This window comes from Alnus glutinosa, chromosome 10 (genome assembly GCF_958979055.1).
Source record: "Alnus glutinosa chromosome 10, dhAlnGlut1.1, whole genome shotgun sequence".
NCBI classification, from domain to species: domain Eukaryota; kingdom Viridiplantae; phylum Streptophyta; class Magnoliopsida; order Fagales; family Betulaceae; genus Alnus; species Alnus glutinosa.
The window spans coordinates 11,899,621-11,914,163 of record NC_084895.1 but is presented as its reverse complement, the minus strand read 5'-3'; the positions used below and the strand labels follow the sequence as shown (position 1 = coordinate 11,914,163).

General features: G+C 34.2%; 1 protein-coding gene across 5 annotated transcripts; it reads left to right on the top strand.

Moving 5' to 3' along the window:
* Positions 1-1,221: 1,221 nt before the first annotated feature.
* LOC133880066 (protein SUPPRESSOR OF K(+) TRANSPORT GROWTH DEFECT 1-like) lies at positions 1,222-13,899 on the top strand. 5 transcript variants are annotated; one of them, XR_009902179.1, is made up of 11 exons: positions 1,233-1,437; positions 1,700-2,496; positions 3,611-3,716; positions 6,613-6,811; positions 9,031-9,099; positions 9,197-9,271; positions 9,403-9,501; positions 9,590-9,745; positions 10,147-10,316; positions 12,136-12,471; positions 13,733-13,899. XR_009902179.1 is itself a non-coding variant. In XM_062318941.1 (10 exons), the coding sequence occupies exons 3-10, from the start codon at positions 2,031-2,033 to the stop codon at positions 10,270-10,272; spliced, it is 1,296 nt and encodes a 431-aa protein (XP_062174925.1). In that variant the 5' UTR covers positions 1,233-1,437; positions 1,700-1,818; positions 1,954-2,030; the 3' UTR covers positions 10,273-10,647. The 5 variants fall into 5 exon arrangements, 3 of the variants coding, with proteins under 3 accessions (XP_062174925.1, XP_062174926.1, XP_062174924.1); XM_062318941.1 differs by lacking the exons at positions 12,136-12,471; positions 13,733-13,899 and having other exon boundaries at positions 1,700-1,818; positions 1,954-2,496; positions 10,147-10,647; XM_062318942.1 differs by lacking the exons at positions 12,136-12,471; positions 13,733-13,899 and having other exon boundaries at positions 1,954-2,496; positions 10,147-10,647.
* The last annotated feature ends 644 nt before the right edge of the window (positions 13,900-14,543 follow it).

The window sequence follows — 14,543 nt, the reverse complement described above, 5'->3', positions numbered from 1 at the left end:
TTATCCTAATACTCTTGAACGTAATTACGATTTTCAAATATTAACCAATTAATTTCAAAATTAATAGACATAGAACCTTTTCTATTTCTTTTGGGAGAGAAGAGCCACGGTTCACCGGCGGAAATACCAAGAGGCTTGGAGGACTCTCGTCCCTCCAACCCCAAAGTGTTTTCTTATATATATATATATATATATATATAGAATTTTCATCCCCTCACATATAAAATCCAAATTCTGCTCCTGCCATGGCTTGATGACAATTTTTATATTCCCGAATAAGATAAATTATTATAGCGGGTGATGCAACAAATTCAATAAGTTTTCTTCTTTGTCAAATATCCTTTTCTAGTCTTATAAAAATGAGGTTGAGGGTAAAAGTGAGGGTTCAAACTTCAAAACCCTCTTATATAACTTATTCAAAAAAAAAGTATTGATGCTAAGTAATTAAAATTGTTATTACTTTATTTATCTAGATAATATATTTTATGGTATTATGTGTAGTATATGTTGAGGTACTTGTGCCAAGTAATTTGAACTGTTTTTATCGTTAATAATCAAAATTGATTAAAATGCTTATATTCAAGTTTATACTTTCTCTCTCTCTTTTTGTATATTTTGTATAGGAGAACTAGGAAGCAGAATAGAAGGTGAAATTAATCTAGTGGAAAAATTAAAAATAAAAAACCAATGGCAAAGTACAAAGTCATATTGGCAAGAGTTTCAAATATAAGGAAAAGAAAAAAAAAAATTGATTAGTTAATTCAGAAAATATAAATTGATTTCGTTCGTTAATATTTTTAGAGAATATTTTTGGTTTCTTATTTTTAAAAAAATATTCTGATCCAATGACAAACATAAAAGTAATTTTTACTTTTATGAGTTATTTGCTAATATATATATATATATATATATATATATATATATATATATATATATATATATATATATATATTTCTTTTTTAAAAAAAAAGCCTTTACAAACAAACAAGCGAGTAATCTATTTTGGCAACAAAATTTTAGAAACAAAGTATGATTTTGATTTTATTTTTTTCAAAGATAAATTATATTTTATTTAATTTTTTTAAAAATAAATCATATTTTATTCAACTTTCTCTAAATAATTCATATTTTATTCAAATATTTTTTAAAAACATTTACATACAGAGTAAAAACTTAAATTCTGATTCAAAAATTCACCCAAAACTGACCATAAGCTTCTCATGCTAGAACCGTTCGAAAAAAAAAAGCTTCTCATGCTAGAAAATAGAAATTGTTTGAAGTCAGGCTGTGAAAGAGACCGCAATTGCACCCATTGGTTAGAAATTTCATGTAAAACCGCAGAGCACAAGAGAGAGAGGATCAGGAAGGACAAGGTTTCTTGGCACCTACCAACTCTTTTGCCCGATCGATCACGAGCCATAAAAGCTCGAATTTAAGGTCTGTAATGGGAATTTTCTGTTCATTAATCTTCAAGTCCAAGCTTACAAATTAAGGATTTTAGGATATCACTATCATTTATATCGACAAATTCTTAGAATTGTATTTTTCATTTCTGTATAAATTGAAAGGGTTTAATTGTTTAAATGGCCTATTAATAATCTCATAAGAACAAGAAATAAATGAAGCAATGGATTTTGAGTATTGGGCTATTTAGTCTTTGATTGATTTGAACCATTTTGATTTTATTCTCGTTTTTCAGGTTCATTGTTCTGTGCAAGTATAATAAAAAAATCTGAGGTGTATTGGGCTGTTGCTCTCTTGATTGAATTTGAAGTTAAAAGTGCGTGATTGCATTTGAAACTTCATCAGTCTTGGAAGGTTAAGCAGAACATTTGAGAATTGGGTTTTTGAATTCTGATTGAATAGAATAAATTTTGGGGCTTTGATTGCATATAAATATTACAACTGAAAAATAAATGGTTGAAATGCTCTGAGCTTAGTATTGGATTTCAGTTTCTAGGGGGAGGGAGTGGTGTCTTGAAGGTTCTGTTTTGTGGATTTCATTTCTATGCATTTGTTGTAAGGAAAAGATGTATAGCAATTTTAAGGAGCATGCAATAGCGTATGTGAAGCAAGCAGTTCAAGAAGATGACGCTGGAAACTATAGTAAGGCATTTCCCCTCTATATGAATGCATTAGAGTACTTCAGGACCCATTTGAAGTACGAGAAGAATCCGAAGATAAAGGAAGCGATTACTCAGAAATTTATGGAATATTTGAGGAGGGCAGAGGAGCTAAGGGCCATTCTTGATTGTGGAGGAAATGGGCCTAATGGTGATGCAGCAGCTGCTACGCAACCAAGGACAAAGTCAAAGGGTGGAGAAGGGAAAGAAGGGAACGATCCGGAGCAAGCAAAGCTCAGGGCTGGCCTTGATTCTGCGATAATTAGGGAGAAACCGAATGTGAAGTGGAGTGATGTGGCTGGTCTTGAGAGTGCCAAACAGGCATTGCAAGAGGCTGTCATACTGCCTGTTAAGTTTCCCCAGTTTTTTACTGGTTAGTTCCTTAATAATTATGTTTTAAGTTTTGGCTTATCTGCTTTCGTTTTCTGGTCGAACCTTGGTATTCTTTCAATGTTAATAAGAGTGGTTGGGTTTATAGTAAAACTTTATCCTTATGAAAACATCCCACTTGTACCATAAATGCAAGTCAATAAATTAGCAAAAGAATGTGTCCTGCAATTTCTGACTTTCAGTTTCTAGTAATTCTCGTTTCTTTAAAGCTGCTATGGAAACTGTACGCATAAATTATACAAACCTACTAGAAACAAATGAAAATGTTTGTGGAGAAGTCATATAGTACAATCAACAATTGCTCTCTCCCTTCTTTCAGTTGAATTCATTAAAAGATTGGTATCCTTCTAAGTTCTGAATTCTATTTTCCTAAAAAAAAGGGGAAAAAAAAGGACCCAAACCAGCAAAAGGAGGGTTTGTGTATAACAGTAAGGCATTACAATTCTTTGTGCTGTGAAAGTGTTTAAATACCTGTCATTGCTCAGAGTATTGGCCTTATCCTGATCTTGACAGAAGCGGCCAAGTCAGAACTGGTAGAAAGGACCATTTTAAGAGTTATATTTGTCATTGCTTCATTGATTGTTTGATCATCTGATTAGTCTATCTTCCAATTGTACAGATACATAGTAAGAAAATTACAAGAATTATTATGAGCTTTAAGAGCCATTCGAAAAACTATTTGCATATCAAGTTTCGTTCTAAGAGTTAATGATCCCCACCCCCCACCCCCCCCCCCCCCCCCCCCTGCGGAATTCGCACCTATAAATAAGGCATAGGGGTTTCGCATTCACTGTTTTTTGTCTACTTGTCTGCTTGGAAGCGAAATTTATGTCAATGGAAGATTAGAAATTCATAGCGAAGTTGATTTGGATTTTCTATTGGAAGGTGGGATGTGAACTTTCTAGGATTAGGATTGAGTGAATCTAAAAGAGTGATGAAAAAACTAGCAATGTACTTACATGCTATTTTCTGTATTATTTCCTTCATAATCACTAATGTAAATATTGTGTCTTGTATGATACCTTTTGCTGTTAAAAGTTGCATTTGATCTGATCTAGCAAAGAGAGGGGAAAAAACTCATTTGGTCTCTTGTTCAGGGAAGAGACGACCATGGAGGGCTTTTCTACTTTATGGTCCACCTGGAACAGGGAAGTCCTATTTAGCAAAGGCCGTTGCAACAGAAGCAGACTCAACTTTCTTCAGGTACTATTTTTACCAATACATAGCAAGTAGCTGGACTAAAGTAGTAGATAGAAGAAATAGTCTTTTAGAGGAAAGTATATTTGAAGGAGGTTGACCTTTTGCATATCTCATATTACAATCCTTTTCCCACTGCGCCCCCTTTCTTCTCGGCCCACAGAGATGTTTCCAATTACCCTCAAATGAAGTCTACATAATCATCTAGCTTAGTTCTTCTTTTCATTTTCTGAGTTTTGATACCTAATTTCTTATTTTCTATATCTAAGGATCACTTGACCTTTCATGCCTGGTTTTTGATAATATTTCACCATTTCCGTTTTGATAGTTTAAATTAAGCAATGCATTGAGAAGTAATTGACTAATATTTGGAAGAATAGTACTTGTAAAGTTACCTGGTTTTATGGCCCATTGACAGCTAATAATTCACAATGACCATCCAAGATAGTAGGAGGATCCCCAACGGTTAATTGGAAAGCGTATAGACATCCAAGAAAATGGTTTCGCCAAAGCAAGTGCCTTAGTTCTTCTTCATGTTTTTGGTATTTTTATAATTCTAATATTTTTAAAATAAGCAAGGCGTTTGGCGGGCTGGAAGAGGCTAGATTTGTCGAAGGAAGGGAGGTCGACATTGATCAAAAGTACTTTATCCAATTTAACCACTTATTCTCTATCTTTGTTTCCTATTCCTTTGGGTGTGGCAAATAGGATTGAGAAATTGCAACGAGATTTTTTATGGGGAGGTATGAAGGAGGAGTTTAAATTCCATTTAGTTAATCGGTCGACAATGCCAACAATTTGTCTTCCTCTACAATATGGTGGTTTGAGAGTCAGAAATTTGATTAAGTTTAATCAAGCATTGTTGGGTAAATGGTTTTGGCGTTTTGCTACAGAGAGGGAGGCGTTATGGCGGGTGGTTGTGGAAGCAAAATATGATAGTTTGAGTGGTGGTTGGCGTTCTAAGGAGGTAGCGGGGCCTTTTGGTTTTGGAGTGTGGAAACATATTAGGTGGGGGTGGGATGTTTTCTCGAGATATATCAGATATGAAGTGGGAGATGGATCAAGGATTCACTTCTGGCATGATGTTTGGTGTGGGGATCAGCCATTGAAGGAAGCTTTTCCGGAGGTATTTAGTATTGCTCATTGTAAAGAGGCGTGGGTTGGGGATAACATGATGTCTTCCAATGGAGTTATTCAATGGAATGTGTCTTTTGTCCGTTCTGTCCAAGATTGGGAGGTAGATTTGGTGCTTGCATTTTTTGGTGTGTTATATTCATTGAGATGGAGACAAGGAAGTGAGGATTGTATTCGGTAGAGTCCTTCAATGAGGAAGACCTTTGAGGTGAGGTCGTTTTTTCATGAATTATCTACTTCAAGGGGTTCTTTTCCTTGGAGTATTTCTAAAGCCCCCCTGAGAGTGAGTTTTTTTTGTGTGGACAGCAACTCATGGGAAGATTTTGACATTAGATAATCTGAGAAAGAGAGGAGTCATATTGGTGGAATGGTATTGTAGGTGTAGGAGGAGCGGAGAATCTATTGATCTTCTTTTACTCCATTGCGAAGTGGCAAGAGAATTATGGAGTGCGATATTTACCCTATTTGGAGTCAACTAGGTTATGCCTACAAGGGTGGTACAGGTGTTAAGATTGTTGGCGTGGTTAGCTAGGTAGCCACTCAGTTCTAGATGTGGGAGGATGGCCCTGTTGTGCTCGATGTAGAGTATATGGAGAGAAAGGAATGGTACTGTAGTTATAGGTTCATTCTTGATGTATAGTTACCATAAGACACTACTACCCTTGTGAACTACATTCTGTGATCATTTGATCCAAAATGTGGTACACTTTCATTCCAAGTACAGTTTATTTTTTATTTTTAAGTAAAAATAAAATACGATTACTTGTTATAAAAAATACACAAATTTTTGCATTTCAAAGATTTCCTTTGTTCCTTCTCTTGTTTATACTTTTGAAAGATGATATTTTAAGTAATATTAAACTAATAAAGGAAATTTATGGAGATTGGAGATTTTGTTTCTTCTCCTCTGCTTCTTTCTGCAATTGGCATGGTATTCATATTGCTTCATTGCTCTATTGCCCGGGATTTGTGATCTTTCTCCTTCTCTTTAATTGGTGGTCAATGGGGCATACCTTTGAAGGTTATTGATTTGTTTTTTTGTTGGAAAACTTTGTTCCTTAGGCATAGTAATGGATCAGTATGACATGCTACTCTATCTATAATGAGGGCTATGTGGAAGGAAAGAGAGAAGTATACTTTTAATAGTGATGAAATGTTCTATGTACTTAAAAAAAAAATTGGGGTAGAGTGTTCTACAATCTACTTAAATCTTTATTTCTCAGATCATTGTATGAGTGGAAGTCAAGAAGATGGTAGTCAATGGGCCATGACTTTGCACATTCATCAGATTGAATTATAAGAACATTAATAAATACGAGGAGTTTGAATACTGGTTTCCAATAATTGAGATGAGAGAGAAAAAGTTTTGAAATTTGGATTGATTATGTTCTTACTGATATTTAAGATTATTTGAAGTAAGCATGGACATTCTTGAGTTTTTAATATTTTGTATTTGTCATGTACTTATGTAATATATATATATATATTAATTCGATGTTGGGCGGTTGACTGCTTCATATGCTTTTCATTGCAATTGCCACATTATTGAATTAAGTTGCTTGAACTAATATGGACTCTGCATTTGGATTTTCGAGTCCATTTATATACGTCCCATTCTGCTTCCATTGATTCAACTTTCTAGTTTAGGGGTACATTTATTACATTCTCATGTAGAGATTCCCCATGGATGTAGATGTATTTTCTTTCTAATGTCTCTATATGGGTGGAATGCCAACATTGACAAGTGCTAGATGCTGTCCATACCCAGTGTTTCTTCATCAGACCTTGTTTCAAAATGGATGGGCGAAAGTGAAAAGCTAGTCTCAAATCTTTTCCAAATGGCTCGTGATAGTGCTCCTTCCATAATCTTCATCGATGAAATTGATTCCTTATGTGGCCAACGGGGTGAAGGCAATGAGAGTGAAGCATCTCGACGTATCAAAACAGAATTGCTTGTACAGATGCAGGTAGTTTGAATTCACAGTAAGTGGATAAGCATGCTTTTGAAGCTTCATACATAATATTATCATTGACATGCTTAGACCTGGGTTTGGTAATTTATGTAATATGGAAAGAGGAAACTAAGTTACGGCCGTTCCATGATGCAAGCCTATGCATGATGCTTTCCTTTTTTCAACCCTTTGTGAACTTTGTTTTTAATATCAAACAGACAACTTCTTGGCAGTTGGCACACTTTCTTCTGGTTGAATCTTTAGGTGTGCTTCATTTGGTTCTCTTCTATATCACCTGGTTCTCTCTCTCCAACCTTTCTCTTTCCACACCTTCCCTTAATCAGTGACCTTTCCAAGTGATCCAATTATTGTTTTTGTACCCCTAGCTTTGCTTGTATCTGTCTTTTTACTGGAAGGAAGGACCTTGTATAGGTTTGCAGAGATTTTTGGAGCTAAAATTGCTTGGCTTCTCTTTACATTTGTGAACAAAACCATGGTCTTCATAAAATTACAGTAAAATAAATTGGAGTTTTGCATTTTTTTTTTTCTCATTCTATTTCAATTTTTTTTTTCAATGGTTTTATGATATATATATATATATATATATATATATATATATATATATATATATATATATACACACACACACACACACATACACAACATAGGCCTCTATATTGACAATTACTTTCAGGCAATAAAACAAATTATAGACCTTTAATATATTATGGCAATAAATGCTTTTATGAAGGTGATGAAGATAATATATGCGTGTAGATCTTTTAGATTAAAGAATCAAGCTAGTTTTATGTAAGGTGTTAACTTATCACATGCTTATAAAACTTCCACACTGGTTATTGAGTTTAGGGAGTATTTGTGAGTTTGGTTTTTAGCAATATAAGTTTTGGATGTTCAAATAAGTTGAATTTCAAACACATGTCCAACTTCAAAGAAATAACTAGGGTTAAAAAATGTTGAACTATGTGCTTTCATGGCTTAGATGATTTCTATTTGCTGCTGAGTTTCTACTTAGAATTTGTTTTGATCATGAATCTCTCACTCAATAGTTGTAAAACCATGATAGTAAACCACAACTGAATTTCACCAGATAGAGTATTTTTGCTAGTCTTATTTCTAAATGTTTTCTTTTAATAATGATCAGAACTGTATCTTCTATTTAAATCTTGATTACAACTTTTAGATTAAGATTGGGAGCTAGTGAGTTTGTAACTAACTGAGTCCAGTTTATGACCTACCCTGTTCTGTTTGGTACAAATTTTTGCATTTCATGATGTGAGTTGCCACATATATACTTGAATATTAGTTTTACTTAAAAATGGAATTTACTAATTTATGGAAATTCTAAATCGATATGTTTAGTATGGGCGGCCTAAGTTTTAGGTGTCTAAGCTTAGCTGAAACTTCTAATCAGCTAAGATAGCTAGCTTCTTCAAGAGACTGGGCCAGATCTTCTCAACAGACATTAGAAACAGGATCAGATCTTAAAAGAGAAATACCTGAAGATTTTCCACAATCTTGATGTATCCTTCTTGAAGAAAAGGGGAAATGTGAAATATGCAAGCAAGCAAAGTTTCTGGCTATATTTTGGTCTGATGGTTTTCTCCTATACATTGGTGCCTCGGCCTTGTTGGGGTGTAATTGTCAAGTTTGTTACAAGGTTTCCAGTTCATCTTTTTCTTTGAAGTCTCGTAATATATGGCTGAACCTTTGGGATGTTACATATTTTGTTGTCTTGATAATTGTGTAGAGGATTCAGGGAAATGGAGTAAATAATGGTGACTGGGTGCAGGACAATACCCATACAGTCATTTTAATTGCCCTTGGGCTGTTGCCCATATCAGAAGCAGGTGTCATTAAGTTTTCTGGTGTTCTTATTATGCTCTCCTAAATTCTGGCATGAGGATTATTTATTTATTTATCTTTTCCATCTTATTAGTGTAAATTGCTAACATTTGTAATTACTAGTGATCAAACTCCTACTTTTTGTTGCATTTCGTTGTGTGCATCGTCTTAAGTCCAACAGCTCCTTCCTCTTGTTCCCTATTACTATTATCTTTTAACCTCATTAGTTCTTAATTTTTGTTTATACTTTTTCATAATTCTTTCTCTTATCTCTTTTGCCTGCAATGAGACTTTTTAGGTAAACATTGATGGATTCCTTCCATGAATCCACTTGTAATCTTGAAATGGAAATTTTCCTCAATTTATTTCAGGGTGTAGGCCGTGGTGATGAGAAAGTTCTGGTTCTTGCAGCAACAAATACACCTTACGCTTTGGATCAGGTGAGAGAAGTCTCATCCTTCAGACCTTGTGGGTTATGGTTATGATATTGATTGCTTTGTGGTTGAGAGCCTTGAGGCTAATGCAAACTAAACGCAGGCCATCCGGCGTCGTTTTGATAAGCGAATATATATCCCTCTCCCAGATTTGAAGGCAAGGCAGCACATGTTTAAGGTATTGTGGTTTTCGTAATGCACTGCATCATGAGAATCAGAGCAATACAGTTATAGACTCATTTTGACTGATGCATTTGTAGCTTATAAATTTTGTTTATTATCCTCACATGGATTTTTTTATTTGAGCAGGTGCATCTTGGGGACACTCCTCATAACTTAACTGAAAGTGATTTTGAGCATTTGGCCTACAAAACAGAAGGGTTTTCAGGTTCAGATATATCAGTTTGTGTAAGTGTCAGTTTTATATTAGGTGGCAGCATGTCTCCGTGATTTAATGGCTGAAAACTGGCAGCTGCTGCCTACTCTCTTTTGATAGGTTAAGGATGTTCTATTTGAACCTGTTCGTAAAACCAGTGATGCTAAATTCTTCACAAATACCTCTAATGGCATGTGGATCCCTTGTGAACCTACTCAACCAGGAGCTGTTCAGATTACCTTGCTGGAACTTGATGCCCAAGGCCTAGCTTCAAAGGTATGGATTCGGAAACATTTTGGAGACTCATGGTTTTCATTGGATACTACATGAAGTTCAAGTTAAGAAATTATTCTAAAAACTGAGTACGATAATCATGTTGGTCCAGAGTAGCAGTATATAGAATTTGTGAAGATGTAGATAGTGCCTTTTACTCTTGCAGTTAGACATTTTCTAGAAAATAGGTTTTATGTAAAAGATAAAAGAGCATGCCACCTGATATATACTTCATTCAATAGCATTGATGTTTTTTGATTTTTGATTTTTGCTGATTTTCTCTGCCACTAAAATAGGCAGACTCTTTGGAGGAAAATTGATTTGAGTTGCACTTTTCTAGCTTCATTCATCCATTTCTCTAATGGCTTGAATGTAACTGTTTCTGTGAATTGATGAATTGACAGATCCAGCCACCACCAATCACAAGAACAGATTTTGATAAAGTGCTCACTAGACAGAAGCCAACTGTAAGTAAAGCGGACCTTGAGGTGCATGAGAGATTCACTAAGGAGTTTGGGGAGGAAGGCTGATTGCTTTAAAAAGTTGAAAAAGGACTGATTAACTATTGGTACAGGTAATATATGATGTCATAAAGATATCCTTATAGATTGTAATAGGAAATTCAGTAGGGTCAAAAGAACAACTTCCACTATACTTCAAATGTTAATAATCTCATCGATTTTCTTTTTCCCTTTTGGGGTGTCCATCACCTTCTACTTAGCCACTAGATGCTTTTTTGTTTTTCTGTTTTTTTTCTTTTTTTTCCTTTTTTTTTTCAAGCCACTAGATACTATTGTAATAATTACCTATGGAAAACATCTGAAATAAATGGTAGAAAACAGGTTCTGCTATAAGATATCATAATGAAATTTTCCAGAGTTAATGAAAAAGCTAATATTACTCCATGTTGTGAGAGAACTATGCAATGAGAATGGTGGACGTCAGCCCTAGGTTGGAAACGTGACCCCTAAGTTATTAGAGTAGCTATTTTAATAAGGAAGTTACTTCCATTGGGTTATTAGCTTAATAATGAAAATATTCCAAGTTATGTAAGATTCTGATTTATTCCCAAAAGGAGTCGGATTCTATTTTATTTTCTTAGGTCTAGTTGTATTTGTTTTCCTAGTACAAGTCTAACTTTTATTCCTAGTTTCAGTAGGTTATTGAATCCTTTTTAAAGGATAACACAGATTATAGAACTGTTAGTTTGAATTTAGATAACCAATCTTCCAAGGAATCCAATGGCAGAATGATTCCTATTGACAAATAAGAGGATTGAGACAGGAAAAGGGATTAGTCTGCTGCCCATCTGTCCTGCATGCAGTTTAGTCCCCCCTCAGATTTATTGTGCATGGTGTTCAAGTGTTTGTGTTTAATGTGTTTTAAAGTTTCCCTTTTGTTTTCAGTTTTTAGGATAAATCGATCGTTATATACAAATAGAAGTGGTATTCAATAATGGATCAAAGTTAGGGAATCTGCCACAAAATTAGCTTCAATATAGCAGAACTTGATTTGGATGCTAGGGATGTAATCTGCATGTGGCAGCAGTGTGCTGGTTAGTTGGGTTTGTTGTGAGTGAAAAAAGCTTTATTTGAAGAAACAAATGAATGAAAACATAGAGTAATGCTATATTTCACACCCATTTTATCACACCACACACTAATGGCCTGGCATGAGCTAAATGGAGGTAGTAGAAAGTTGTCTTTTTAAGTGGGCAGTTAACTTATGCCATGTCACCCATTATGTGTGCAATGTGATAAAATGGGTGTGAAGAATAAAATTATTCAAACATACTTAATTTAATGGTGTTCATAACAATGTCTCGTTCTACACTGGCTGCATTTACACATCTCAAAGTCAAAACATTACCAAAGTTTATGCGCTCAATCGGTCTTGCTATGGAGATTCCACCAAGATTGAAAATTATTACTTTGGATGCATGCCGCTTTTATAATTCATGCATGATGAACACTTTGATAAACTTAATTGAAAGAATTTCCTCCGACCTAATTTGAATGAACACTTTGTCCCATTGAACATATATATATATATATATATATATATATATATATATATATATATAGGGAAATGCTTGCCTTACAATCTCCACCCAACTCTCATACAACCCTCACTCACATGTGTGTAGGATCCATGTGTATGGGACCCACACACATGTGAGTGGGAGTTGTGTAGGAGTTGGGTAGGGGTTGTGAGTGTATCATCTCCCATATATATATATATAAAGTTTTCTTACATTTTAAACACATCAGTTTAATTTCTTTTTTAGATTGGTAGGGTCGAATTGAGATATATAGCAATTTGGACGGTAGATATTCTCACAATATGCTTCCCGTAATATTTACAGCAAATTGCTAAAGATTCTAACCATTCAGGGATATGGATTGGATAAACGAAAATTTCAGCACTGTTATGCGCATTGTTAAAGGGCAGCAGTTGGACACATCCTATTTGGTCCTAAATTGGCCCGTTTCTATCTCGCTCCGTTAGCCGCCAGTGACTTAAGTGGCTTTCTGGATACCGCAATTGACGGGTTGAAGGTGTCATCGTTTTACGTGAACGAGTAGCCCATGTTATCAACTTCAGTACGACTTGTTTTGGACCGTCGTTCTCTTGCTTGATCGGTTTTAGAAAGGAAGTAAAGGATTGACGTTGAGCAAGTGTTCCGCCTTGGAAGACCCGTGAAGGATCTCAAGACTATACAAAAAATGGTAAATTTCAATTGTTTGATTTTCATATCAATTTGCATATTTAAGTTATTTGGACGGTCATTTTTACTTGTCTCATTTTCTAAAACCTTTCTCGTGCTCTTCTTTTTATGTTTTTGAAGAAAAAAAAAAAAAACGTAATACGTATGTATATGAAGTACATTTGTTACAAGGCCGATTCTATACATTTTGAGGCCTAAAGCGACAAATTTAAGTGAGACAATTTTCTTATATTTAAACATCAATTAACTAATATTTATTTAAGTATTAATATTATGTTTTTATCTAGAAATTTTTCTTCTGACTTTTTAGAATTCAAAATTACTAATTAAGTTTTTATATTCAATTTTTTCTAACATCTCATTTTTCATTGATAATATGGTTAATTCATTTAATCTTTCTAGTGACATTGTTGATCTTAGAGTAGCATTTTATAAATTTTAATTTTGAAAAAATTCTTTCTGTAAAAGCAACTGTAATAGGTAGTGTCAATAAAATTCTATAAGAGATGCATGCATTTGGAAAAGAATTAATTCATTTTTTTTATTATTATTTAATATGTCAATTGGAACACTTTCTTCTATTGTAAAATCTCTTTAAAACTTTTTCGTTCTGAAAATAAATCTAAACCTTCAATCAGTTTTTAATTTGGTTTCTTACATTGCCTTGTTTTAAGAATTGAACATATTCATCTTCTGAGCATTTATTGTTTTCCCCCATTTTGAACTACGTGTAAATAGATGAATGTTGTTTCATTGGAGTAATTTTTTTCCCCATTTTGAACGTGTAAAAGAGATGAATGGTTTTTTTTTCTTTTTCATCTTCTTAGTATTTAATCTAATATTCAAGAATGACTTGATCACTCGGCGTGTTCATCCTTGCGAACTTCCCAATTCTAACCAAGGTCAACCTAAGATATATATATATATATATCAACATACAGGTAGGGGTTCAAGATAAATGAGAACACTGAGTAAGCCTATGACTTAGTAAATAAATTATTACAAAACTCATTATGAAATAAGCTTTCATGAGTTATCTGAAATATCGGTATTTACCTTATCAGCTACAATACGTTTTCAAGGAAAGGATTTCATAACTAAAAATGGTAGTTGTTATTGTAAACGAATGATAAAAGGAAAGGTCGGTTCTTTGCGAAAATTTAGTGAGTTTTATACTGCTGAGACCTCGGTTTATACCACTATGGTGGTAGTAAACTCATACTTTTACCTATACGGATGTGGCTAACACCACAATCGTATAGATAATCTTCCTTTGGCTGCAGGTACATCAGATGTGGATGATGACCTCGTAGCGTTGTACATGGGATATTACGACCGAAGCTCGACGCGACAGTTGTAATGTATTGGACCATGGGATGTCCATTCTTTTGTATATTTTGTATATGGAATGTAATAGCCATTCTTTTCAGTTGTAATTAATATATTGTTAAGCTATAAACAGATAGATTTATGTATAGCTCTTTTTGTGTAATTAACAGTTCTGTCTATAGATGTGCTTTCCACTATCCTGATTATGTTGTATATGTTCTGCTGTATAAATGTAACTCTGTATATCAGGTACAAAGTAGCAACGAAACTTCTATCATAACTTCAAAGTAAAGTAATTACAACATTAGAACTATTTAACTGTCTATCTGATTAAAGCTTAATCAAATAATTTTACATCAAAATAACTGCCATACAAAAAGATCTCACATGCAACACAAGGCATATATAAAGTCAATACAAAAGATAAACTATCACTAATCCAACACATACGACCGTCGTGAAGAGCTTCAATCGTAGTATCCCAAATACAATGCCACAAGGTCCTTGTCAACGTTTACGGTACCTGCATCCAAAGCATCAACATCTACACGATCATGGTAGTAGCCACGTCTGCATAGGTGGAAGTATGAGTACACAAACTCAATACTATAAAACTCACTAAGTTTTTACAATGAGCCAACGCTTTTCCTTTCTATCTTACGTTTACTATAACAACTAATATTAGTGCAAATTTCCCTTTAAAAATGTTTTGTAGCTGATATGGTAAACACTGGAACTTTGAGA

Coding starts and splice junctions, on each gene's coding strand:
- LOC133880066 (XM_062318942.1), top strand. CDS start 2,031: ATGTATAGCAATTTTAAGGAGCATGCAATAGCGTATGTGAAGCAAGCA. Junction 9,100..9,196: donor CACCTTACGCTTTGGATCAG/GTGAGAGAAGTC, acceptor AACTAAACGCAG/GCCATCCGGCGTCGTTTTGA. Junction 9,502..9,589: donor GTTCAGATATATCAGTTTGT/GTAAGTGTCAGT, acceptor CTCTTTTGATAG/GTTAAGGATGTTCTATTTGA.